Source organism: Lepidothrix coronata, unplaced genomic scaffold (genome assembly GCF_001604755.1).
Source record: "Lepidothrix coronata isolate B3197 unplaced genomic scaffold, Lepidothrix_coronata-1.0 Scaffold289, whole genome shotgun sequence".
NCBI classification, from domain to species: Eukaryota; Metazoa; Chordata; class Aves; order Passeriformes; family Pipridae; genus Lepidothrix; species Lepidothrix coronata.
Genome location: NW_016690469.1, coordinates 199156 through 224811, shown reverse-complemented (window position 1 = coordinate 224811; position 25656 = coordinate 199156). Strand labels below are relative to the sequence as shown.

Genomic DNA, 25656 nt, shown 5'->3' with positions numbered 1-25656 from the left:
ATAAAGCCCTCAGGATAAACACAGTCCACATTTTGTGAAAGTTGAGTACTGAGGAAAGATTTACATTTGGAAATTCCTTCATATAAGAGCAGATCAAATCCTGAGTCCCACCATGACCTATATGTCCTGGTATTCTAAAACATCTTTGCATTGATGTTACCTATTTCAAGGCTAAACAGGACATTTACACTCTTCTGTTCAATGCCTCTCGTAACCAAACTCAGCTGCAATTCAAGAACAGCTCTGATCTCAGGCTGAATTTACAGCTTTCTGAGTGCACTAAAAGTGCACTAAAAGCAACTTATCATATTATCAATGGTTAACCTTCAGGGTTGTTAATTTGGAGTTCACAGATCATTTTTTGCATTACTGCAAATGTTCCCATTGCTAAAATAATTATTTGTCTTGGTTGGCTGAGCATATAATTTCTGTGTCAGGAAACAAAACTGTACTGGGCCAACACAGGTATTTCATGTTCCTTTTATTTATTGCTTTTGTCAGTAGGCAAATAACCAAAAGACGTTTTGTGAACAGAGGGAGGACAGATTACGTAGATTAATTGCTTTTTCTACAGAAGACATCTTCCTGGTCTAAAACCACATTCAGTCACAACTCCAATACTATAGGTAAATCTGGTGTTAATCTTACTGGACAATCAATCACAGAATCTCTTTTAAAATTGATACTCCATCTAGCCTTTCACTCATTTATCACTTTGCTGTATTTTCCTGGTTTTTCATAAATAATTTTCAGTTTAATACTTGCTAGCTGCTGTGGGCTGGGGTATGCTAATGCTACTCACTGAATAGCACACTGCTGAGGAACTAGCTCTGCTCAGGTCAGGGAAACCGCTTTTGGAATTACTCATTGCCTGGTACAGGAGAGGCATAACAGTTTTGGATGGACAGGATGAAATCCACTGAAACCAGCACTTCTTCCTCCAAATGTAATCCCTTACTTGCTCTTTTTTTAATAGCTATTTTTATGATTCCTAGTTTGCAATTACCCAAACTTACTGTTGTCATCAAATGCAGGGTCTTTTCAAAGGAGCTCACGCTATTAATGAAACCATTACTCACACCTTCTTCTTCATATCCTATAGAGATTTAAGCACTTTAAAAATATCTTGTTTTTTTTTTCTTTTGGCTAATACTACCCCATTTTGCTTTAATGCCCTTCCACTTTTTCTGCATGCAGCAATACTCTATTTTTGTGCATTATTTCAGTACACCACTTGGATACGACTCTTTAGCACTCTTGCCCTTCACATTCTCATTATTTTTTCAAAGTAATTACATATTGGATACACTGCAGCATCTCCAGTGCCTTGTCATGCTCTCTAAGTAGCTTCCTTAACGCCCCAAACTTGCTTTCTTGAAATGTTTTCCCACTGAACCACCAGCCTGTTGCTATCAGGACAGACCCCAGACGCTCGGCTCTGAGCCTCACTCTGTTTCTCTGTGGAGTCCCCCTGGGTCTCCTGCTAAGCGATCCATTTCCCCAACCCCCCCAGATCTCAGCGCCTTGCCCGTGGCAGGGCACTTTCTGTCGTGCCTATCCACTCGACTGGACAAATGGCGTTGAGTCCCTTCTGTCTTCGATGCTGATTAAAAGGGGGTGGTGGCGGGGGGCGATCAGCCGCCTCTGCCCCCTACACGCAGGGAGGACACTCCGGTGACCTTGGCGTGCACCTGCGGGCCTGCCCGGCCCGGGGGGCGGCCCCGGCCGGAGGGACCCGAATCCCGGCAGCGGGGGCGCGGCGGGGCCGCTCGGGGCAGGCGCCTGAGGCGGGGGCGGCGGGCGAGCGGGGCCCGGCGCCGGTCCGCGCCCGGCGGCGGCGGCGGCTCAGTGCGCAGGCACGGCGCGGGAGCGAGCGGCGCTCCGGGCCCTACATAATACGTGGTGTCTGGGGCCGCCGCGGCGCAGAGCGGAGATGGGACCGGGGCGGGAGGGCCGCAGCTAGCGCCGCCGTCAAGGGGGCTCGCCGGCCGAGGGCAGCGGCAGGAGGGACAGGTAAAACCGCGGCGCCGGCCCGCTCGGCAAACTTGGGGACTCGGCAGTTCGGCGGGCGCGGCGGGGGCTCCCGTGACTGCCGGCGCGGAGCATCCCGCGGAGGGCAGCGGGCGTGCGGCGGGGGACGGGGGGGTACAGCGGAGCCCCCGCTTTGCCTCCCGGCTCGGAGGGATGCGGCTCTCCCGGGGGAGGCTGCTGCCCCGCTGCCCCGGGCGCTGCGGGGCAGGGTCAGGGTCAGCCGGGCCGGGCCTCCCTCTGTCCCCTGGCCACCGCCGACCGGGAGGACCGCGGGCGCCGAGAGCTTCTCTGGGATACGGGCGCTGCGGAATTCTCCCGCTCCAACCCAGAAGCGGGAGAAGGAGAGCATCCCGCTCCGGCCCCTGGTGGCTGCGGAGCGGGCGGTGCCGCCCCGCCGGGGAACAGGAGAAGGCGCTGCTGGCCCGCCCGCCCCCCCCGCCGTGCATGGCAAGGGTGCAGAAGTCGCCCTGGAGGGCAGCCGGGCACCCTGTCCATGCTCAGAGGAGCGGCAGCAGGTGCCCATGGCCATGGCATGCCCGTGTGAGCGCCGCATCCCCCTGCGAGCGCAGAACGCCGGGCGGGAGCCGCGGCGGCGGGAGGGCACCAGGGCAGGAGCAGCCTGGGAAAGCGCCGGGAGCTGGAGTGATAGGGAGTTCAGGAGGCATCAGAAAGGCCACCTCGGATACTACTGTAAAAGACAGATTATTTGTTGCAGTGTTCACCCTTCGCAGGGATCTCGCTTTCTGTAGGTAAGGACTTCAAACGTGGTCCTCCGAACAGAAGGGTCAAAGTATCTAAATCTGAAGAAAGGGGAAGGGAGCTTCACCCATGCCAACCATCAGCATTTGTGGCTTGCATTCGGTGGCTGTGTGGTGTCACAGAGCAATGGCACATCCTTATTTCCTTTTGTTCTGCTTTTCAAATGCCAGTTCCTTACATTTGTATTTTTTAAAATGTGTTCAACCCTTCCATAAGAAACCAAAGTAGTTGGAAAATTTGTTGGGTAATTTTTCATAGCGCTAGCTCATCTTTTAATCTGTCTGTTCACCAATCCAGTCACATCTCCCCAGATTAGCAGAGAATAGTAAATCTCAAAGTAAACAGGACAGCTTTCGCCATGGAAACAAAAGTTGCTAGGGGATGGATTGCTACTATGCAGTGCTCTGAAGCTGTGATCCTACATCCCACACGTTCCTAAGCACCTTGGGTTTAGGCACTGAAAAACTTAATGACTAAACAAACCACTTCCTGCAGCCTGGATGCATGTTCTCAGCTCATGCATAACAGAGATACGGGTAATGGTGACGCTCTTTTCAGCAAAAGTTTCCCAGTATTTCAGCTTTTAGTTTCTCAGCCATGAAGGCAAGACATGCAAATACACATCAGCACTCCAGAGATCATAGGTGCTGCAGTATTTTTTTTGTCCAATGTAAATTGATGCTGAGACAAAAGTTTCCTTCTTATTTGTGGAGAACTGTTTTCTCCCACCATACTCTTGACTGTTTCAGTTCCATTGCCCCATCTATAAGTAGCAAGAACAACAGTATGTTTACATAGCAGCTGAAAGAGGAGACCATCTTAGGCCAAATTACTAGGATGCTTCATACAGGGCTGAGCACTATTCCTCTTCCTCCTCTTCCTCTTCTTTCTCTTCTCTCTAAAGGACAAGATATTTTGCAAAAGGTAGGAGGTTGCTTATAAGTGAAAGAGTCAACATGAAGAAAATGTTCAGTAGGACTAATATTATGCAGTGCTTGAAAGGAATTAATGGTGCTGGCAGACTTTTTTTTTCCCCCTTCCATTTTAAAAGGTCATACTACTTGTGCTATCACAACTCTTTCAAGCAAAAGATAATTCTTTTGTTTTCTATTCCACCTCCCAGCTCTTATTTATCATTTTGCTCATATGGCTGACCAAAACCACCTATTAGCCTTTTAGATTGCTAAATAAAAAGAATCTATGTGTCATGTAAGTGATTCCAGGCTGTGTGGCCCTTACAGGCAATTCTTTATCAAGCTGTTTGAAACACTGCATCCTCCTTTTTATCGCTTGACTAAACCTACAGACAGTGCAGTGAATGCAAGATAATGTTTATACAGCTTTCTGTCATGTCACATTGAGTTTTCTTAAATAAATTACAATAACTAAAGTTGCTGGTTCAGACTCGGTGATGTGCTTCACCTGCTTTCTGAATGCTGCTGGAGTAATACAAGCAAGATTTGGCAGGCCACATTATCTGGTCATGTTAATTCTGGTTCATCCCTGTGTTGACCTTACAGAGTCACTTACACCTGGGGAAAATATCTCTCATTCTGCTCATTATGTGCTGCTAAATATGTTTACCTGAATGACTTAAGTTGGCAAGGAGTTAAGCATAATTTATTTAAGGAGGTACAGTTGATGTGAGAATAAAGATCTAAGTAAGGACACGAGAGAATGAGTCTCTGCAGAACTTTGGTTGACCTCTTTACTTTATTCTCTTTCTGATGTGGGAGACGGATTCCTTGCTTATAGCCAAAAGACAGGTGAGCGATATGGATGTAAAGTGATTTTATCCTTGAGGTATAGGTGGTGTGACCCTGTGTGTGAGAGCTGGGGCAGCTATGGTAAACTACACCACTTTTTCCTCTTCTCCTTTCCCCCTAAGGTATTTTTATGAGGTGGGCAGAACTCTGGTTTTATGACAACTCTTCAGTGCTTGTGCTGTGGAAGATGGCAGCTAGCTGTTGAAGAAACGGTGGCAGTGAGAAAAGAGGACTACTTTTGCTCTCTTTTTGGGTAGGGGTTAAACAGCAGAAGGAGGTACTCCTGAGGGAAACAAAAAGAGTTCTTTCACAAAAGAACAAACAGGCTCCAAAAGTAGAATATATTGCAGCTCTTCCCCATGAGAGTTCAGATTATATACTTATATACATATCACAATATTTTTTTGTACCTCAAAAAGTAAGTGTTCAAAGCCTCATAGCATTGTAAAAAAGCACAACTGTCCTGGTTTCAACTGGCATAGAGTTCATTTTTTTTCTCAGTAGCCAGTACAGTGCTGTGTTTTGGACTCAGTGTGAGAATAGCATTATAACACACTGATGTTTTGGTTGTTGCTTACTGTAAGCCAAGGACTTTTTCAGTGTATCATGCTCTGTCAGGAGAGCTGACATGAGCTGGCCAAGTATAGACAGTGAGGGAGTTACCTGGAAGGGGACAATGGCAGTTTGGGGATGAGATTTGGCATTGGTCAGCAGGTGGTGAGAAGCGGTATTGTACATCGCTTGTTTTTCTTGGGGTTTATCTCTCCTTTTTTATTTACTATATTTCTACTTGGTTTCAATTATTAAACTGTTCTTATCTCAACCTGCAAGCTTTACTTTTTATTCTATTCCCATGTTTTACCACGATGGGGGTGGGGGCTGGAAGTGAGCTAGTGGCTGTGAGGTGCTGAACTGCCAGCTGGGCTTACGCCATGACAGAAATTAATGTTTTTCAGTATATTAACTGTAGTTGGAAACGTAAGTGTTAGCTACGTACAACTTGACATAGGGTGGCCCAGAGGCCAGGCTCTCCCTGCTCACCTGGTGAGCAGCTCTTGCTGCCCAGGAGTTTCCTGCTGTCTCAAAGTCTCTGTCCACCCTGCCTGTTTTTCTGCCTTGCTTGGGAACGCCAGCAGCTCAAGCACTCTCTGAAGGACGCTGTAAGCAGAGAGCAAGCCCATCCACAGAATCGGAGAGTGATTCTTTGATTCCCTAAGGCTTTACAGTGGCTGAAGTGGAAAAGGGAAACCTACAGGGGATATAGAGTCAGTTTTGGGTTCAAAAAAGGGACTCTTGACAGAAGGTGTGCCTGGCATTATCTCCGTTGTTCTGCAAAGGTCAGTCACCAGCAATGTTCCCTCTGGCCCCTGGCAGGTCCCCCAGGAACTTGTCTACCTCCCTCCACTGGGTCATGACTTCTATGGGAGCCTTCAAACCTCAACACAAGTTGTAGCAGAGATATCTGCAACTATACGATGTTGAGATCATGAAATTCCAGACTAAATTCATATTAGATATAAAAAATAAATAAACCCCCAAGATAACTGGTTTCTATAAAGAGGAAAAAGCAAATCTCTCCTTATTCCTGAGCCAAGAATGCAAACATATTTCAAAAGGCTGGAAATTCACTGTTTATACCAGCAGTGGTTTCAGAGCCAGCCAAGAGCTTCATTCAGGCTGTTGCGAGACACTGGGTTATTATATTAATTATTGGCTCAGACCAACTCAAGTGTGTGGGGGTGGGGAAGAAGGGACAGGTCAAGTTTCACAAAGGTGAGGTGGTGCCTTGCTGTGGTGAATTTTTGGAGCCTTGTATATTTTTAAAATAAAACCCCTTTGATGAGCTCAGGGCCTGGGGTCCCCATCAATATTTTCTAGATTGTCCTTAATTTGAATGTACCACTGTTTGGTTTTTTTGCATACCCAGGTATTTCATACCCAGCAAGATCACCCATTCTCAAAGGGCAAAGATCTGAAGGGCTGCAAAGTTGGGAGGTCCTAGCTGCCATGACCACATCAAAGCTTCCTCCCTCAAGGTGAAATTGCTGTGGCAAGCTGATGTACTGATTGAAGCTCATATAAATTCAGCCATGACATTCAGATGCAAGTTCTGATTAACAGTTCCCTTTGGACTAAGGCTCTTTGAACTTGTTTAAAAAGAAGTCGGTCAGCTTAAGAAACGCTGACCTATTGCTCAAGTTGTTTTTAGGGGCTAGTATTATTTCGTTGAATTCAGTAGCATCACCCCCATGCAGGCAAGTTCAGGCCTTAGACTTGCATAGTTAAATACAGATTTTTTGTGCTAGAGCTTTCATGAAGTGGAAAGAGTAGGGAACTTTGTTGGTAGTTTTTATAGCAGGCAGAATTCTGATTTTATTGAAGTCAGCAGGAGCTTGGACATTGACTTCTTCAAGGAAGCAGTACTTTGCCATAAGTTTAATCATAGAATCAGCTGGGTTGGAAGGGACCTCTGAGATCATCAAGTCCAACCCTCGATCCAACACCACCGTGGTTACTAGACCATGGCACTAAGTGCCACATCCATCTTAAAAACCTCCAGGGATCATGAATCCACCACTTCCCTGGGCAGCCCATTCCAATGCCTGATTACCCTCTCTGTAAAGAATTTCTTCCTAATATCCAACCTAAACCTCCCCTGGCAGAGCTTAAGACCGTACCCTCTTGTCTTACTGAGAGCTGCCTGGGAGAAGAGACCAACCCCCAACTGGCTACAACCTCCTTTCAGGGAGTTGTAGAGAGTGATGAGGTCTCCCCTGAGCCTCCTCTTCTCCAGGCTAAACAACCCCAGCACCCTTAGCCTCTCCTCATAGGACTTGTGCTCAAGTCCCTTCACCAGCCTTGTTGCTCTTCTCTGGACCTGCTCCAGCACCTCAATGTCCTTCCTGAACTGAGGGGCCCAGAACTGGACACAGTACTCAAGGTGTGGCCTCACCAGTGCTGAGTACAGGGGAAGAATCAGTTCTCTGGTCCTGTTGGCCACACTGTTCCTGATCCAGGCCAGGATGCCATTGGCCTTCTTGGCCACCTGGGCACACTGCTGGCTCATGTTCAGCTTCCTGTCTATCCAGACTCCCAGGTCCCTTTCTGCCTGGCTGCTCTCCAGCCACTCTGTCCCCAGCCTGTAGCGCTGCAGGGGGTTGTTGTGGCCAAAGTGCAGGACCCGGCACTTGGCCTAATATTTCCATATCATTCTTCATTTAGCAGATTGGTGCTGCTGTGGCATTCCATTTTTTTATTTTTAACTATCCATATTTAAGTACAAGTTCTATACTGTTTTAATCTGTCTAGGAATTATTTTGCCTCTGTTTCCAATGGCTGTGAATGGTATGGCAATGCTTAGTCCTGCACTTCAGAAGCTCAGGAAAAGAAACATGAAAAAAAATCCTGTTACCTAGCAGTTTGTAAAGTTCCTAAGGTTGCAGACTCTGTTTAAACAATAGAAGCAGTCTGGCTGAGACACAACACGAGTCCTTGAGAGATGCTGGATTTTGTTACCTGGCATATTCTGCTTTTTTTGATCTCCATGGAAACACAATAGCACACTAGTGCAAAAGATGGGGAGTGAGCACCCTGTATATGGGAGGGAATGTTCCCTGCAGCACCTTTAGTCTTTCTGTGCCAAGACACTGAGTTCGTTGCGTTTGCTTAAGCTGAGTCATTGCATGCAACTCCACACAGCTCATTTCTTCGTTTGGAAAAAAACTGAAGGAAAGGTCTCTCCTGCGCTGCTTTTTTTCATGTCATCTGGAGAGTTTGCAGCCATTTTTGCTCTCCTGCCACACTGATAATGACCTGCTTTGCATGACATCTCTCATTGTAGGTAGGAAGGATGAGCTCCTATGCTGACATCTGCGGGTCCAAGCATGCGCAGGGCAGCACCGAGGGAGGATACCAACGCTATGGAGTTCGGTCCTACCTGCATCAGTTTTATGAGGACTGCACAGCTTCAATTTGGGAGTATGAGGATGATTTTCAGATTCAGAGATCGCCTAGCAGGTGGAGCTCTGTATTCTGGAAGGTACTACCTGTTGCTTTTTAGTGGAGAGAGAAACTCCCATTTCCAGACTTACTCTGTGTAACTAATGGTATTCATTCAGAAAGGCCTTTTGCTGCTCGGTTTACCCGAGACAACCAAATAACTGTGTCTGAAAGCAGGGCACTCTTACCAAGGCAGTTCTGGGGGCTTTGGATCCTCTAGTTTGTCTGTCATGATGTCATTGAAACATCAGTGTCTTGTCTTGGAACCCCACATATATCTTAAAAGTGTAGTTTACCTCTGCTCTGCACCCACAATAGTCCTGCCAGATTATTGGGAATAGGACTGGTAGGTTAAGAGCAGTAACTCGAGGTCTGTGTGACCAAAGGATCAAGAAAACCAAAAGATCTCCATTAAGGTCAGGGAACTCGACAGGGCTGAAGAACAGCAGAGTTTGGAAGGCACCTGTGAGGCCATTCAGTCCCTACCCTCCCCCAGGGACATTCTGTGTAAACCAAATTTTTCATTTACACTTGAAATATGCTAGAATTACTCTGTGATCTGTTCATGGCCATAGCAACTTCCTTCTAATCTCTGCAAAGGAGTGACATTTCATTAACTAAAAGCAAGTAGTGGATATGACACAGACTGTCAGCAGGTACTCATCTGTTGTGCTAACCACCACCTAAAGTTAAAGAGATAATCCCTTATACAAAACTGTGGTTAAATTGTGATCCTCTCTGTGATGGGGCCTTTCAACATTAAGTGCTATTAGACATGTATTCTATTGTTTCCAGAAATGTCAATAATTATATAAATACAAAGTGTAAAAAGACAGTTTTTCATATATTCTAGTTCTAGTAGGGCCTCATATGACGTAAGAGAAAAATACCAGCCTTCTCCTAGAAGAGAGAACTAAATCTGCAAGATACAGCAAAAGCTAAATGCCTCCTAGGAGCACTTACCAAGTGAAAATTGGAAAGACATATTAACTGGGGTTTTGTTTGTTTCTTTGTTTTCCAGGTCGGACTCATCTCTGGGACGGCTTTTATGCTGATAGGTGTAACGGTTCTTGTAGTGGGTTTCCTTGTGCCACCGAAAATCGAAGCTCTTGGGAAAGATGATTTTGTTGTTGTGGATACCCATGCCATTCAGTTTAATGGGTCCCTTGATATATGTAAGTTGGCAGGAGCAATCTTGTTTTGTGTTGGAGGGTCCACCGTGGCAGCATGTCTGCTGATGTCTGCTTTTGCTAAAAGTTACTCCAAAGAAGAGAAGTACCTCCAGCAAAGATTTAAAGAGAGAATAGCTGATATAAAAGCCCAGGCAAACCCAGTCACAAAAGCGCCAGCACCAGGAGAATCAAAGATACCTGTCACTTTGTCCAGAGTTCAAAATGTCCAACCTTTATCTGAAACCTGACCCTTTCCTTATGTTTTGTTTCTCACTTGTAGATCACTTTAACTGGAAAATACCAGCCTTGTTGGCATCAGTGCTAGTCAATGACAACACCCAGTGTTCTGCTATAAAAATGTGCAGCTAATGGGGAAGCTGCTCCAGTAAAAATTTAGGATTGGGAAAAAGAAAATTATATGATTAGACCTGTGACCAATGTATCAGTATATTTGAATGTTTTAGTCTGTGTGGAACCAGTAAGTTCTTGCAACAATGATTAGGTGTTTGGCTTATCAGATTGCTTCCCTGGAAAACCTAGGGTGCATTTGCGACAACTGTACCAGGAACACCGTACATCCCACTATTAAAGTTTAGATGAGTTGGCTTTTTGTTTAATTTTCTTCTTGCTTTTAAAATACTGTTTAATCTTAGTTTTCCTGCCTGGTTCTGCTGTCTGGGAAGCCAAGATTCTGCCCTTGTAATTTGCACTTGTCCTCCTGTCACATGCTACATACAGTCTGTATCAAAGTAATACTGCACAGGTAAAACATACTCACATAGTGAGTGCCCTTAATTTGATCCTGGCACGTGTCACTTCCCAGCAATGTTACTTTCTAGGAAAGGCAAGTTGTATTTGATCCTGAGTTGCAATGAACCTGTGCTAAGGTGCCACTTTTGTCTTAGTCATTGCTGTATTAAGAAAAACTACAAAATAAAGAGAAGGAATTCATATGGGAGGAGGAACATCATACTTGTATGTCTTTGGCTTGATATTGTTTCTTTCATCATATTGTATTATGTTTGAGGCTCATACAAAATGTTTTAGTTTTGGCTGGGTGTGGGTTAATAAATGTGGTTTGTAATAAATGCCCAGGCCCTGTATTCTGTCAGTACGTTGATGTCATATTAGATGACCTTAACTTACATGTCTAAAGACATTTTGAAATGCTGTTTATATTTTTATAGAGGATAGAAAAACTTATGCTTAATCAGATACATTTGTGTAAATGCTTACCTAAAGACTTGTCATTTCATGGAAGACCCCTAATTATTTTCCCACCCAGGGCAATTATTTCACTGTCTTAATCTATGGATTTAAATTAAACTATATAAAGAAAGATGTGACATTTGTACTCTCTGACAATATGTGCCACCTTATAGTTCTGTCTATTTTTTGAATGGATTGAATAAAATTCTAGGCGTGAGCCAACCATAGATTTTGTGAAAAGTCTCTTTCTAGTCAAATAGGTTTCTCTATAAATTTAATAACTCAGTTTGAAAGGAGAAATCAGCAGTTGAAACTCACTGGTCTCTTAATGCAGTCTGTGTTTTCAGCTTTCAGAGGTGAGGAAGCCACTTTGGTGCTAAATAAAACAGATTCTGGCACAATAATGGCAGGTATGTGTTAACAGCTGTGCTCTTTCCCTTGCTGATAAGACATTTTGTGGTCTGTGACACTCAGTTCATACTTACAACTTCAATAGGCCAGATCATATGTGGTTGGAAGTTTCCGCTGAAGCTGCAATAACTATTATGGCTGACAACAGCACTGGAAGTAAAATTTTCTTCTGCAAAGAAGATGCCTGTCTTGGCAATGCAATTGCAGTGTCCAAGCATTAACACTGAAAAGACGGACAGTTGAGAGCTCATCACTTGCATGTGATCACAGAGAATGAAACAAAGTAGGTTTAAAGGCATCTGGCAATTCACCGGCACCCATATATTAGAAATGCAAATGCACATTGCACCCAGTGCTTAAAAATAAGATTGTAATCTCAGGGGAGAAACAGATGAAGCAGTGCTAAAGAGAAGATGAGAAGAGTAGCAAAATGAGGAGCTGTGTATTATTTATAAAGAAAGCCATCAAGAATAGGGGTGAGGGGTAGTGATTACTTACAAGGCATGTGGCAGGACTGGGACAGGCTGTCACTACTGCTGTTTGTTAGTTATTCCAGGTAGAGAGTCCTCAGCACTTCCTGTTCAGGTTGCGAGGAATTTTGTTTACTGCCATTAGCTTTCACTGCTGTCAGGCTATCAGTGTGTGGGCAGCAGAGTCAAGCTATCCTAACCTTTTCAATGTAGAGTTTTTAATTAAAATTTGTGCATAGAGGCACCGTGACAATTTAAGTTTCAAAATTAAGTTCACCAAAGGAGATGAGAGCGAGGGCTCCTGTAGGTCTTACTAAATCCCTTCTCTCCACCTGCCTTTTGTTAACACTGTACTGGAAGTTTGACTGAAAATCCAACTGGAAAAGAAAGCAGAGGTTGGGCTTGTTTACCCAAACTACCTGTATGTGTATATAGTTCTTCTTAAAACACATCCCTCATGTAGATACAGACATGCAAGTGTTGCTAAATTTTTGTCCAGAGGACAACTGGCCAAACAGGAAATTGATAACCTGATTCAAGCATCAGGCTCTGGGTCACACTGCATGTTGCTCTGGCAGAACTGGACATGCTTTGACAGTACAACAGAGGATGAGTCATGGAATGGCATTACCCAGGTGTTATGGAAAAAAGAACTGCCCTTGAGGATTTTACTGAAGCTTGCTAGGATAGGAAATGCACTTGGGATTTATCAGCAGCAGCAAAGCTGATAATGTTGTCATGGCTAATGTTGCTGCACACGTTTCATCTCATTAAACCCTTGTTTCGGTTGCTTAGAGCTTTTCTGGAATTGAGACCTCCAGAGGCTGCAATCCTTCACAGCAGAGAATCAGTGCTACACAGGGCTTTTGTAGAAATACTGAGCAGAAAATTACTCTTGCTAATAAGAAACATTTTCAAGATCCATTTTCGTGTAATGTCTTAACACCTTCATCCTTTGGTGGAGGAACTGAAGCATCAGCAAAAAGCAGTGGAAATGTGCTTTCTGCTGTTCTCATGGAAAATGCCTGTGATACGGCCTCCAGCTGGGGAGCAGTGAGTGGCAGCTAGGCTCCCTAGGAAACTTCTAGTAAGGCTGAGGACAATCTATCCCTGAACATATCATTTTCCTACCATATATCTTTTTCACTTTTCTCATCCCCACCAAATTGCAGTGCATACGTCACTCTAGGACTGCCTCGGAATTCCCCTCCAAGCACTGACTGCCATCGTCTTTCCAAAGGGCACATTATGGAGACCCTAATGCAAATAAAATATGGCTTAAGCAGCCAAATTATTTTTCTAGCCCTCTGGCCTCCCTACTCCAGAGGTTTCTTTCAGTTTCTTCCTGCTCACCTTATTTCTTGCTCCTCTTCTGACCTCATTTGGCTTAAAACTACAAAATAAACCTCCTAGCCCAACAGTATTTTCTCTGCAATTGTGAAAGAAATAACATTTTTCAGTCTGAGTGGTAATCACTGGCTTTGTTATGGTTAATACAGGCTCTCCTGACAGTTACCTCTGCTTCTCCAGCACACTGTGCAGAAAAGGCTTCTCTTTAGCATCTATTCTGTCCTACTCTCTCCAGGCTGTCTTGATCCCTTTATTTTCCATTTTTTCCCAAGGCACAGTGAATCACAGGCAAAAGGCAGAGACAGAGAAATGATCCTCCTCCTGAGCTGCCTGTAAGGAGATTTAATTCCCAGTTTCTGCTACAGCCTCAGCCTGCCATTTCCAAGTATGAGATTTTTAATCATGAGCAAGTGCAAGCATCAGGTCTTCATGAAAGCAGCGGCAGCAACATCAGAGTGGGGAGTCTGCAGCATCCTGAGCAGTGGCCAGCAGAGAGAGAGGTTTGGCAGGGGGAGAGTGGCAGCAGAACCTGCACCCTGGGGAGACTGCTCAGCCCCCAAGGACATGAAATGCAAAGACAGCAAAAGACTGCAAGTACCTTAGTTGGATGCGCTTTGCCAGCAGCTTTCTACAAAAGGGCTGGAAACAGAACAATTTTGGTAAAATAAAGGAATTAGCAGTTGGCCTTATTCAGCACTCACCGGTGTTCCTGCCATTACACAGCAGGCTACCCCTTCAGCTCACTGCATGACAGGGGTAGAGAGAGACTACAATACAATGCTGCAAGAGCAGGCTTTGGAGGCACAGCCTCATTCCTTCCTCATCCTACCACTTCCACAGCTGAGAGCAGCAACATTGCTGCAGAGCATTACCCTGCACAAGTCATTGGGAGTTAATGCCCATGCACCTCCTAAAGAAATGATGTTTGAGTTTTGCCAGTTCATCCCCATGGCACAGTTTGTCTGGGAAGAACATCAGCAAATGGGAAGATACATGTAGTCTCCTCCTATTTCCAATATTTAGAGACCGGGTGTGATCCTTCTGGAGCTTTCTTGTCTCTGGGCAAACAATCCATCCACGCCCTCATTTTTCTTCAGCTCTTATCTGGACGTGTGGCAGACCACACAGTGCGCGTTTCCTGCATCAGTTCACTTGATGCACATTAAGCAGGGCAAAGCTCAGTTTTGCTGTCAGATAATTTACAGAGGTATTGGTATGAAAATAATCTCTGCATATTGACAGTAGGTGAAGCAAATACTTCTAACAGCCCTTCAGAGAAAAGAGCCAGCATCAAATAACTTCTTTTACTGTTTTTTTTCCTAATCATTTGCAGCTGTTTTTTGAAAGCCCCCTTTTTCCATAATTTACCATTCACAGACTTTTGCAAATAAAGATGGCAGATCAGTTTTAAACACTGCTAATAAGCTAGTCAATTTAACACTAATTACAGTGTTAGTAACTGGTACTAGTTATGCTGCTCCAGCAATTTTAGTCTCAAAACTCATGGTTTCAGGCCATTTCCTAGCTAAAGGCACCTTCAGTCTGAGGGTAGGAGGATGTGTTGCTCAGTGGGTGAGGCCTTTCTGGAATGTCATTATTTCCCTGCCTCTGCTCACCTAATGACTTCAGCATCTGCTGCCCTTTCCCTCCCTGCCTGCTTCAGGAACCTCGAGCCCTGACAATTCCTTCCTAAGCCTCCTGAACAGCAGGGGTGAGGTGAGAGGGACTCCTGCCCCAGGCACATCTTGGAGGGGGTGCAAAATCTGCCTGTCTGAAATGGCAGCACAGGGGAGGCAGGTCGGCACCACAGACAGGAGGGAGATGAAGAGGGAGAGAGGTGAACAGGAAGGAATTCTTAGGGCAGAGGTGGCAAAATGCAGCATTTCAAGCATCAGTTCAGTCATCTGTCAATGAATATCAGAAGAGAGAGTCAGTGAATATTGAAAGCACAGAAAAACTTGCTGCAGGTCTAAAACCTATGACCAGAACAACATAAATACAGTGGCTAAAGTCTTCATGGAAGTAGACATTTAAAGAAAACAAAACTTTTAATATCAATATTCTGTCCCCCACAGATGGCTAGACAAGCATGAGGACCTTATTGTTGGACAAGTGCAATATCTATAGTGTGAGGACACATTTTTTCCTTTAATATACTGTGAGAAAGAGATCTCTTCTGAAAGCTCTTGCTCAGACTGGGTTCAGCTCTCAACTGACCCCCTGCAAAGGGATTTCTCATGAAACTGGTGCAAGTTTGTGCCAAGACAAAAACCCTCACTTCAAAGACTATCAAACACAGCCACTGTCTCCAGGAAGCATGTATTGGAGAGTCCCCCAGTATCCGTCACATACAGGTTGACCAGGTCTCTGGCTCGCTGCTTTTTAAAGCCACAAAAAAGTGGGCTCATCTGCACTTCCCCTTGTATATCAGAGGTGACTGAGCAGGCCCAGAGCAAGGCACACCATCAATGCAAAGCAAATTAGAGGCAATCACTAAGACCCAGGACAGCCACAGGACCCAGTGCCAGCCACTTTTAGGTCTGGCCTGTAGCTCAGCTCTTAGGGCAGAGGCAGTTCCAGTATTTTTCTGAAAACCACCATAGCAGCGCATGAACTCCCACAAGCCCTGAGAGCCAAGGTCTCAGATTTCCCCAGAGTGAGATACCACCACCTTATGACATGGGCTATAGTAGAGACTTGGTCCCCTGCAGTGAACACCAGTTAAAGAGAGATGTTTGCAGCACAGGTAACCATCCCCTGTGTAGCTCAAAATCACAAAAGAATGGATGGCAAATAGTTTGTGTTGACCTCCAGGTGATAATGTAACTGTGGAAAGTGATAGGTTGAGTTTGTTGGTTTAAATGTGTCTTGTGTTTAGCCATATGCCTACATGAGCTGCCATCAGATCTTTGCCCCTGACATGGAACATTCTCTGGGTCCTCTGCCGTTCCACCATCCCTCCAGCATCAGGGACTGCCCTCCGAGGAGTGCCTCAGCATTGCTTTCTGAACCAAACTGCTCTCTCTTGAGGCACCACATATGCTTAGCCTGAGGTATGACAGAAAAAGCATCCTCCAGATCACACAGAAGTCACCTGCCTGGATCACTGGCATAGACCTTGAAGGCCTCAGCTCAAAAGCAGCTGCAGACCTGATAGCCAGATTGTTTTGTCTCTGCAGATGCATTCATGACATCCATGTTGTGAAGGCTCTGGCCTCCAGTTGTCTGGTATGCTGCCAAGTCTCCTCATCCAGGTTGTCAGCAGGCGCTAAGCCAGCAGGCAGGCATATGGAAGGCAGTTCCAAAACCACTCTCCAAGAGCAGTGTAGACCAGGACATTGAGTCCTTATCTTTAAAATACCCATCTGTGGATTACACAGATGTTAGTCTGGAAGAAACTCAAAGCACACACTGAAGTATCTCCAGATCTGCTCTGTAAGGAGGCTGTTGGCTGTGTCTCTTGTGCATGTCACACCTGTGCTGAGGAACACACACAGAAAAGTGGAGGAAGCAGAGGTGTCAAGGACTACAGTTTGCATCCCATGTGCAAGGGAATTAGCATAACTGGCTTGTTGCTTGTAAGAAGGGCTGAGCAGTAAAGGGGGCAAAGCTGGTGGGAGCACCATGTGCCAGGGAAATGAGCCATGAGTGGATGAAGCCGAATACCCACATGCTGCTGAGCACCTGGCACATACATCACTCCTTTTGGTATGGGAACCCTTTTAGGGCAGTGTTGTGCATAGTCTTTCATTTGCTGGAGGCTTCCAGAGAAGTAGGCATTTGTCTGAAAGCAGTAGCAAACACTACTAGGTCAGTCAGCACACCAGAATCTGCTTCCCTCATGCACCAGCCCGGCACGTGCCCACCCCCCGCAGCCAAGTTCAGGGGCCCTTTGCAGAACCATGGCTCTCCCTGCTGTGGAGAAGCAGAGGAATATCTGAGTGTAGATAGGTGTTAGTGATTGAAAAAAGTCTGACACCAATACTAAAACCTTTGAGATGAACCACCACCACCCCCCTAAAAAAGAAAATCAAAACCAACCCACACCTTTTATGCAAAAAAACCTCTGCTTCAGTTTCCTCACAGAAAATCACACTTGAGAAGGTTCTTCCAGGGAAAGGCTCTAATCCCCATGAGCAGGCACAGTGCTACCACAACAGATGTCTGCCTCCCTTTGTACACACACAGGACCATCTGCGAGCAACAGATGTCCTTGAGGGTGAGGCCCCCAGCCAGAGTCACCCAAGAGGCCTGCCTGCCTTGCTTGTCCTGGGATAAGCCACCTACAGCCAGGATACTTTGAACAATGAACCCTTTGGTCATCTTGAACTAAGCTTTGTGCTGCATAAAAAAGGAGAAATAGTCTTCATCCATATCTTTCTCTGTAGAAGAAGACTACTTTTAAAAAGTGAATGCAAGTCCTAACCTTTAGCTCATCAAGTTCATTTCTGTTTGGTGCTAACGTGGTGGAGGGACAGGGATGTCAGTGGGAGCAATAAGAGAATGGCAGGGGAAGGTGTAAAGCTCAGGTTACTCTAATGATGCCAGCCTTGCATCAACAGTTTCTAAGGGAGAAATAACATGGAGCATAGGCATTATTTTTAGAAATATCTTTTCTCACAACCAAACTCGAAGAAGCAAACACAGCCAAGAAACAGAACGATGAGGAAATGGTATGTAGTAATGAAACCACAACTCATGGCAGCAGAGGAAACAAGGGCCAGGGCAAGTCTGCATAAGGATACTGAGCTGGGCATCCAAAGTGCAGTGACAGCATGATTGTTCATCTCTGACGCCATCACTTCATCACTGAGAGGAGTTTAAATCAGTCAAATCTCTAGTTAAATCAGAAGTCCTACCCAACTAATACAAGCAGAAAAGTCTATATATTACTGAATTCTGAATATATTTTCTTCTCTCAAGAGCAGGAGAATTCACTCCCCCATGTGAACACAAACCCAAAGTGATGGCACCCACCCCCTAAGTACTCACTAATGAAATAGGAATTCCCTCCTGCCTCAAGCATTGATTTTGAGCTATCCTGATTCCTAGCTCCTTGCTTCAACTGGTTCTTTCACAAAACTGCTTCAGCTGAAGGCTGGAGTATTTAGTCCCCCCCAGTGCTGGCTGTTCTCAGCTTCTCAAGGAGCAGTCCCAAAGATTCCCACCTGCTTATCTCCTGCCAAGCATATGCAGTTCCCAGGCTCCAGCTGTGAGAAACAGAGGGTCTGAGCCTCATTCAAACAATTATTCTGCACCAGGAAAGTAAGTCAAGGTGGGGGGTAAGGAGGAGAGCCAGTCAGCACAGCTCCACAAAAGTCACGGCTACAGCAGGGCTAAAATCTGCACAGTGAAGGAGGCTGCTTCTCCCCTGGAAGGGAAGGGAGAGAAGTAGGGCAGTCTGCAGGATCAGTCACCAACATGCCGCTGGGATACAGTGTGGGAAAGTCTTGCTCAGCCAGAGAGAAAAAGAGGGTTGGGACTGAATTTCTTAATGACAATTAACTTTAAAAATAATTTCTTTTTAAAGAAAAAAAACAGTTGTTCAAAAATAAATTGTGCAATACTGGGGTTTTTTTCAGTATTTTGACAAGATTTGTCCTACCGGATGTTGCATTTGAATTGGAATATGCATTTCTAGCAATGCTTTTTCATTTGACAGAGTGGAACAGCTTTATAAGAAAGAGGAAACCTAAACAGATCCATATCTAAAAGCTGAAAATCTGAACAGTTTTTTTTAGTTTCTGATAGAGATAGGATGAGAAAGGAGAGAGAAAGAATGGCCCTAAACTAAAAAAAAATGAAAACAATGTAGTGAGTCTTAAGAAAAGTAGTTTTCCTTAGACTCCTTATAAAATCTTTTGTTCAATGTCTCAACACAGCACTCCACTACAGGGAAAATGTCACATTATTCCAAATAATGAGTACAAAGTACTCTTTGCTGCCAAGAGAAAGAGACTGGCAGGAACCTCCTGCAGTTCAACTAGTAGATTCTGGGGCACAGCCAGCTGTGAAGCAGCACCTCTGTCCTGATCCCTGCACCCCCAGGGCTTCATTCTACCAGTGTCCTTCCCCATGGGGCAGGGCTATGCAGGTGCTCATGTCTGCCCACGGGCTGAGGGGGCAGTGAGGCCTGGTGCTGATTCTCCTTGCTTTCTGCAGCTCTCGGCCTCTGAAGGAACTATGGGTAGGAACTCTGCTGGGGAAAGCCATCTGGGGGGATGCTCCAGGCACAGCTCTCTCTGCTCCTCCACGCGTGAGAAAGAGGTGCTCCAAGGACTATGGACAGCTCTCAGGCAGAGCCACCTGACCGGAAGGAAGAGGCGGCTTAGGGCTCAGCCAGCTCTGTCCCTGTCCCTTTCTGCTGCATGGGACACTAGAAGGATCTTAGAAAGCCCAGGTGACCCGCCCCCTCTTCACCAAACTCGTGGAGAAGGAGCTGAGCTGCCGCTATTCTGTGAGTGTCTCTGTGGTCTGGGCTCTGCCCCCGAGCACTGCTCCTCCAGCCAAGCAGAAGAGGCATTGCTGCTCATCTTCTCCCACTCCTCTCTTGCCAGTGGAGAACATTCAGCACCAGGAGCCTGCAGAGGCTGGTGGAGGGCCTGGCAGAGATGAAAATCATTGCCTTTCACCTGCCTCTGGCTGTGCCCCCAGGATGTTTGTCCACTGGGGTGAGCCTGTGTAGGAGGGGGTGAGGGAGGGAGGAAGGATCCCACAGTGCCACTAGGGGAGCAGAAAAGGTTAGGAGCCACCAGGAACACCAGCACGTCCATGTTCGCAGTGCTGGGAGGAAACCTGCCTTGTGGGCCAGAGAGCCTGGGAGGGCAGAGGGTCCCAACTGTGCCATGCTCAGGCTGCTGGTGCTGGTTGGAGTCTCGTCAGTGCCTCTCTACTGTGGCACTGCTCTCTCAGCACAGCCTGGTTCTTGCAGGACGGGCCCAAGCAAGGGCCTCCGACAGCCACATCTGCCAATGGTGGGGGACTTTGCTATGCACCAGGTGAGTTTTGGAAAGAAAGGCAGGGAGAGCATTTTGTTCTCCTGAGCCAGCACATCTGCACAACTGAGGATTCTGCTGCTGCTGCCAACCTTCGCCTGAAGGAAGTCGGTGCCCATCGTGCTGCAGAATAGAGCTGCTGAGTGCTCCAGGTGCTGCCGGCCTCGGCTCTGTCTCTAGAGCCGGGCAGATGGGTCCGCACTCTACTCAAGTAGAATTGAATGGGGAATTCACTAGAGCTAAGTATCATCACAGGTGTAGGTGACTGCAAGAAAAATACGAACATTAAAGGGCATTCCTGGTAACCACAGAGGTCGTTTGAAGTCTGCCTAATGTTTCAAAATACCCCGTTGTTTAGATCAGATGTTCCCCGCACTGTAGTTAGCACTAAAGACCTTTAAATGTTTTGGTATCACATGTTGTAGTAAAGACTTGTACTTTCTCAAATTTTCCAAATCTTCTCCACTGACGGCCCATGTATCTCCTAGTCACTTTTAAGTCACTATTTCCATTTTATTTGAGGGCTTCAAGAATTCTGAGCTTAGTTCAGTGAAGTACCAAAGTGTACACAGTGTAAGAAGATATGTCACCCTTTTTATAAGGTTATTACTAGATTTAGATATATTTCCTTCTATAATTATAGCAAATTTCAGCTACAACCAATAATGTTTTTTCCCATCACTAACTATACAAGAAGATTAAATTATTAATATGTACATGATTTATGTGTGCAGTATGTGTGAGCACACAGCAAAAGCCTTCAATTACAGCATTCACACATGTCTGTAAGTTTATGCATATAAATATGCACAGGCACAATAATCTATAGATAGCAGACAGCTTCAACGCCTATTGCCATGTCCACAACACTTCTTTTCATTAAAACTTAGATTGAAGCCACCCAAAAGAAAACATCCTTGCATGCATCTCATTCAATCGTTCTGATTGCAACTACTCAATAAATACACCCTTCCTTGAGATACTTCATATCGTACTTACATTCATTATCTTATGGTTGTTTAAACGTACATTTGGTGTAATCAGTCAAAATACCGAGGCAACGATACTTTCCCTATATTTCCAAGTAATCAGAATACTCACACTAACTCTTCTTCTGCATGAAGGTTTATTTTGCTTTACTTTAGATCAGACTGAGTGGGGATTATATTTACCTTATTTTCACCCTTTTGTTTCCATGAACTTATTTTGGCTCTCATATGTCAAGGCACCAAAACATTAGATAAAATGTTATGACAATTGCAGTCCTGTGGGATTTAAGCATATGCTTTAATGCTTTGCTGAAATTAGAAATTTCAGCGGTGAGACGTAGAAGTTTGGTAGTTTTCTCAAGAATTGCCACTGAACAGATGAAACTCCTGTTATTTGCTGAGTAACACCTGAACAGTACATACATACCAATAATACAGTCCTAACCTGAATGATGACATAAAAACCCATGGCAAGTTTAACTGTGCTGTTAAGTCTTAGATTTATAACTATGTGACAGCTAAATAGTCAGCGTATTTTCTTTTACAGTCATATGTAATATGAAAGCTACCAAATCTGTTTGGCGTTTTCTTAAGTTTTAGTTATTGGAGAATGCTACCAGCTGAAAAATCACTAGGTTAAAGTCAGTCACCCAAAGACAAATTTAACATCAAATAGGCCTTGATACAAGAGAAAACACAGGAATAGCTGTGTGATAGTTCTCTTTAATAGCAAATTATTTTAAAAATAAAACCAAAACAAGAAAACAAGTCTTAAAAAAAGCCTCAGAATTGTTGCAGATAAGCTTAATAAAATAACATTATATAAGCTTAACAAAATAATGTATTTCTCAAGTAAAACTGAGCTAAGCCATCACACACAGCAGATCCAGACAGAAAAACTATTAGCAAGACCACCTGTATGTTTCTTGTTTAATTTCTACTTTAACATCAGAATTATTTGTTAGGCACAAACTAGTTTCTTTAAATAAAAGAACCTGATACAAAATTCATTTTGTCAGTGTTGTAAGGTGAATGATAAAATGGTTATATCTCCATTTCAAAAAAGTCTGATTTGCTCTTCTGAAGAAACATAACCTGTCTTTCTTACAAGAAAACAGAGAGGAAAACATTTTAAAAGATGAATAACACCTCATAGGATTTCGTGTTCCTGTGAAAGAAAATTATAACATTAGATCGTACTAGAATTTAGTTTAAGCTTTTAAATTATTCTTATTGATATCTTTAAGTCTTTTGAGCATGGAAAACACCAAACTTTTGGGTAAAGGGAAGAAATGACAGAAACTGCTGGCGGACAGAAGCTATAAATAGAAACAAAAGAGAGAAAAGTATCACCACACAAATCCATCCAGGTTTTCTAAATACGGTTTCTAGGTGCGACGTTTTGAAGCATACATATATATATATATATATATATATAAATGAAAATATACGTGTATATATATATATTATATATATAGCATATTTTTGGGTGTTGATTTAACTTCAAACTTTTGAGGATGAAGAACACGTCAGAGGTTGTTAGTCCTTATCTGCAATAGTATGACAGCAAGTAGAGTCCTGTGTTTGGTATACCCACTAGCTTCTAGAGAAGAGCCCATTCACAGTAATGTCAAAACAAGATTACTGTAATTTGTCTTGATTCAGCAACACATTGAAGTCCATCTTACTGGGAAGCATATGAGCTCGTCAGCTCCAAGTGAGCAGTGATGCAGCATCAGCCACTTTCCTTGGCCAGCTCAGCACAGAAGGTTCAGCAGGCAAGTTTCCCCCAAGCTCCCCGAGGAGACAGTGCCACCTTTTTTGGCTGGTTAAGTACTGTTTAAGGGCTTTTAATGCTACTGCATATATTATTCCAGTGCAGAATTAACTATAAAGGCATCTGTGTCATTTTTCCTCACTATCATGTCCAGTTATTTTATTCATTCTAGTTTATGCTTGTTTGGTTGGTTGGTTGGTTGGTTGGTTTTTGGAGGGGGGGAGAGTTGGTTGTTTTTTTACTTCTGTTTAACTATAAATGTCTTTTTAAATCTCAGTGAAACCAAATATATTTATTTGCTGTCTCAAATAAAGGAAGCATACATAAAGGAAGCATTCCTCAAGAGCTTGGCTAAGTTAGGAGCTGATCACAAATGTAATATTCCCTCCAATCTTTGTCAGTTGGCTCAACAAAAGACACAGGTTTCACAGACATCTCACAGAGATACCACAGGGCAAACTGTTCTAACCCTGTTCATTTAGTTTTTAACATTATGTCTTTTATATTTACATTGCCAATACACAAAATATGCTGAAGGATCTCTACGTATTTCTATCCCATTGGAAAAATATATTTAATAGCTAGTACCGAAAGTGAAGATGTTTGTATGAGTTTCAGCCATGACAAGTGGTTCTTCACATTCCTCAAACAGTGCTTCAAGTTCAATTTGTTCATAAATTTAATTCTTGTCTTAATGGCATGAAATCAACAAAAATGACATTTAGTTTCTTGTAGTAATAATTTACTAGTATTAATGATCAAGAAACCCAGTATTTCTTTGTATAATTAATAAAATTATGCTAAGGGCTGTATTTCCATGAACTACAAATTATTCCCATTACCAACAGAGAAATGATAAGAGTAATGGAATTGGGGTCACTAAGAGAACCAATACTGTGGATCAATGCCTTATTTACTAATGCATACTAAGCCACAGCCTAGCAGGCGACAGCTCCTGCTCAAAAGGATGACACTTCCAAGCATTAAGGCCATGCAAAGGGTTCATAAATGCAGCAATTGTTCCTGACTTTCACAGAAAAGTGGTCGGCTTATCCTAATGTGTCACATATTAAAATGGCTCCATTGACAGCAATGGTTTCATGGGAATTTCAGTCTGAATCCAGGCCTGTTCTTTTTTTTTTATTTCACTAATAAATTAAATTTCACATAGACTGAATTACAAATCCATCCAAATTCAACTTTTTAAACTAATCTACTTTTTTGTTCTCTATGATAACAATTCACTGTTTAGTGAATCAGTGCAGGACAATCAACAAAACTTTGTGCTTTAAATGGAAACTACTTGCAGTATTGCAGGCTATCTACATAAAGGCACAGTGCTAAATCAGTACTGTTTATGTATGCAAAAACTAACGATTCTCATTAATATATTGAAAATTCACTATTTAGTAACATTAAAACTGGCACCTCATGATAGTACACCATTTTCTGTGGGCATAAGTCCATTAATTGAGGAACATATTCTAATTATATCTTAATGTTATGCCTGAAAATCATACACATTATGTGGAATTTTAAAGGAAAAATTACATATGTCCTCATTAAAAGGTAAAAATTGTTTCTTTTTTCTGAAAAAATATGCGAAGAAGTTTTGACATTGAATTTGGGTAGGTTTTCTGCCTTTCCCTGGAACAGTGTAATTTTTGTGCTTATTCCATTGCTGCTAACTAGCTCGTATCACAGAATAGTTTATTCATTATTTCTAATACTACTATACAGTACTCTTGTATTTCCTCCCTTAAATCCTATCAGAAAATCTCACCCTGTAAAAATAATTCTATGTTCTTCTAGTAGCTACTAATGCTTGTTTTCTATCAGTCCATATAGCATTATCATCTCAATACTCATTATGCAGGTACTCGACCTGCCTTCCTATTACTAGTTATCAATCACAAAATATAACCTGCTTTATATTTAAAGTATTATAATCTTTCATTTTCTGCTCATTACTTTTTTCCTATCTATGCAACTGCTGCATAGTCATTGCTCTGGTCATTCTTTTCACTTTCTTGTGGGCTGGTGATTGTCACCCTTGGAGTTGTGGATGTTTTTTCACGATGGGAATCAACCTAGAGAAAAAGGACACGTACTGTTAATATCATTTGGTATCAAAGATTTGCCTTCATTTCAATACAGTATTAGCACTTCATATTAAAATTTCCACAAGGTATCCTTAATGTAAAAAATGTTTTCCAAGAGTGATCATGTTAAAATTTTTATTTACTTTATACTTATATACCTTCCAAAGGAGAAAGTGCTCAAATTAGAGGTTTCCCCCCTACAGTTCTTTCATCAAACATCAGTTACCCACATATCCACTTCAAGTGAATGCTCACTTACTTTCTCCACTTCCATAAATAACTTCAGCTCTTCTAAAAATAAATAAAAAAATTAATATATCAAGCACAGAAAAAATTCAGGGCCCAAGAAAATGTCATGTTACTCAGCTCTCTTAATTGAAAAATGTTCTCGTGTGTCATACAGAAACAGTTACAAAGTGTAAGAAACCATTCCAAGTGTCACAAGAAGCAGAGGAAGACTGGTTTTCAGCAGCCTATAGGCAGGGAATATGTGGCAATTTGTTCTGCTTCTGATGCTCAAGAATCCCACTCTTCCCAGGTCTGGATTCTCCCCATCAAACAAAACACTTTGTTTCCCACATTTTGTTAGCTGGTCAGTTCATGTGACAGTCAGGGCAGTCCACTTT

The 25656-nt window shown here is 43.6% G+C and overlaps 2 protein-coding genes across 2 annotated transcripts in view; one reads left to right on the top strand and one right to left on the bottom strand.

The window, feature by feature from the left end:
* Positions 1-1798: 1798 nt before the first annotated feature.
* NRSN1 (neurensin 1) lies at positions 1799-11162 on the top strand. The gene is made up of 3 exons (XM_017836966.1): positions 1799-2013; positions 8398-8595; positions 9577-11162. The coding sequence occupies exons 2-3, from the start codon at positions 8407-8409 to the stop codon at positions 9973-9975; spliced, it is 588 nt and encodes a 195-aa protein (XP_017692455.1). The 5' UTR covers positions 1799-2013; positions 8398-8406; the 3' UTR covers positions 9976-11162.
* Positions 11163-24060: 12898 nt separating this feature from the next.
* Positions 24061-25656, bottom strand: part of DCDC2 (doublecortin domain containing 2) — a 59628-nt gene continuing 58032 nt past the window's right edge. The window contains exon 10 of the mRNA XM_017836955.1: positions 24061-25018. Coding sequence (XP_017692444.1) covers positions 24911-25018 — 108 coding nt within the window. The 3' untranslated portion in view covers positions 24061-24910. The remainder of the gene's footprint in view (positions 25019-25656) is intronic.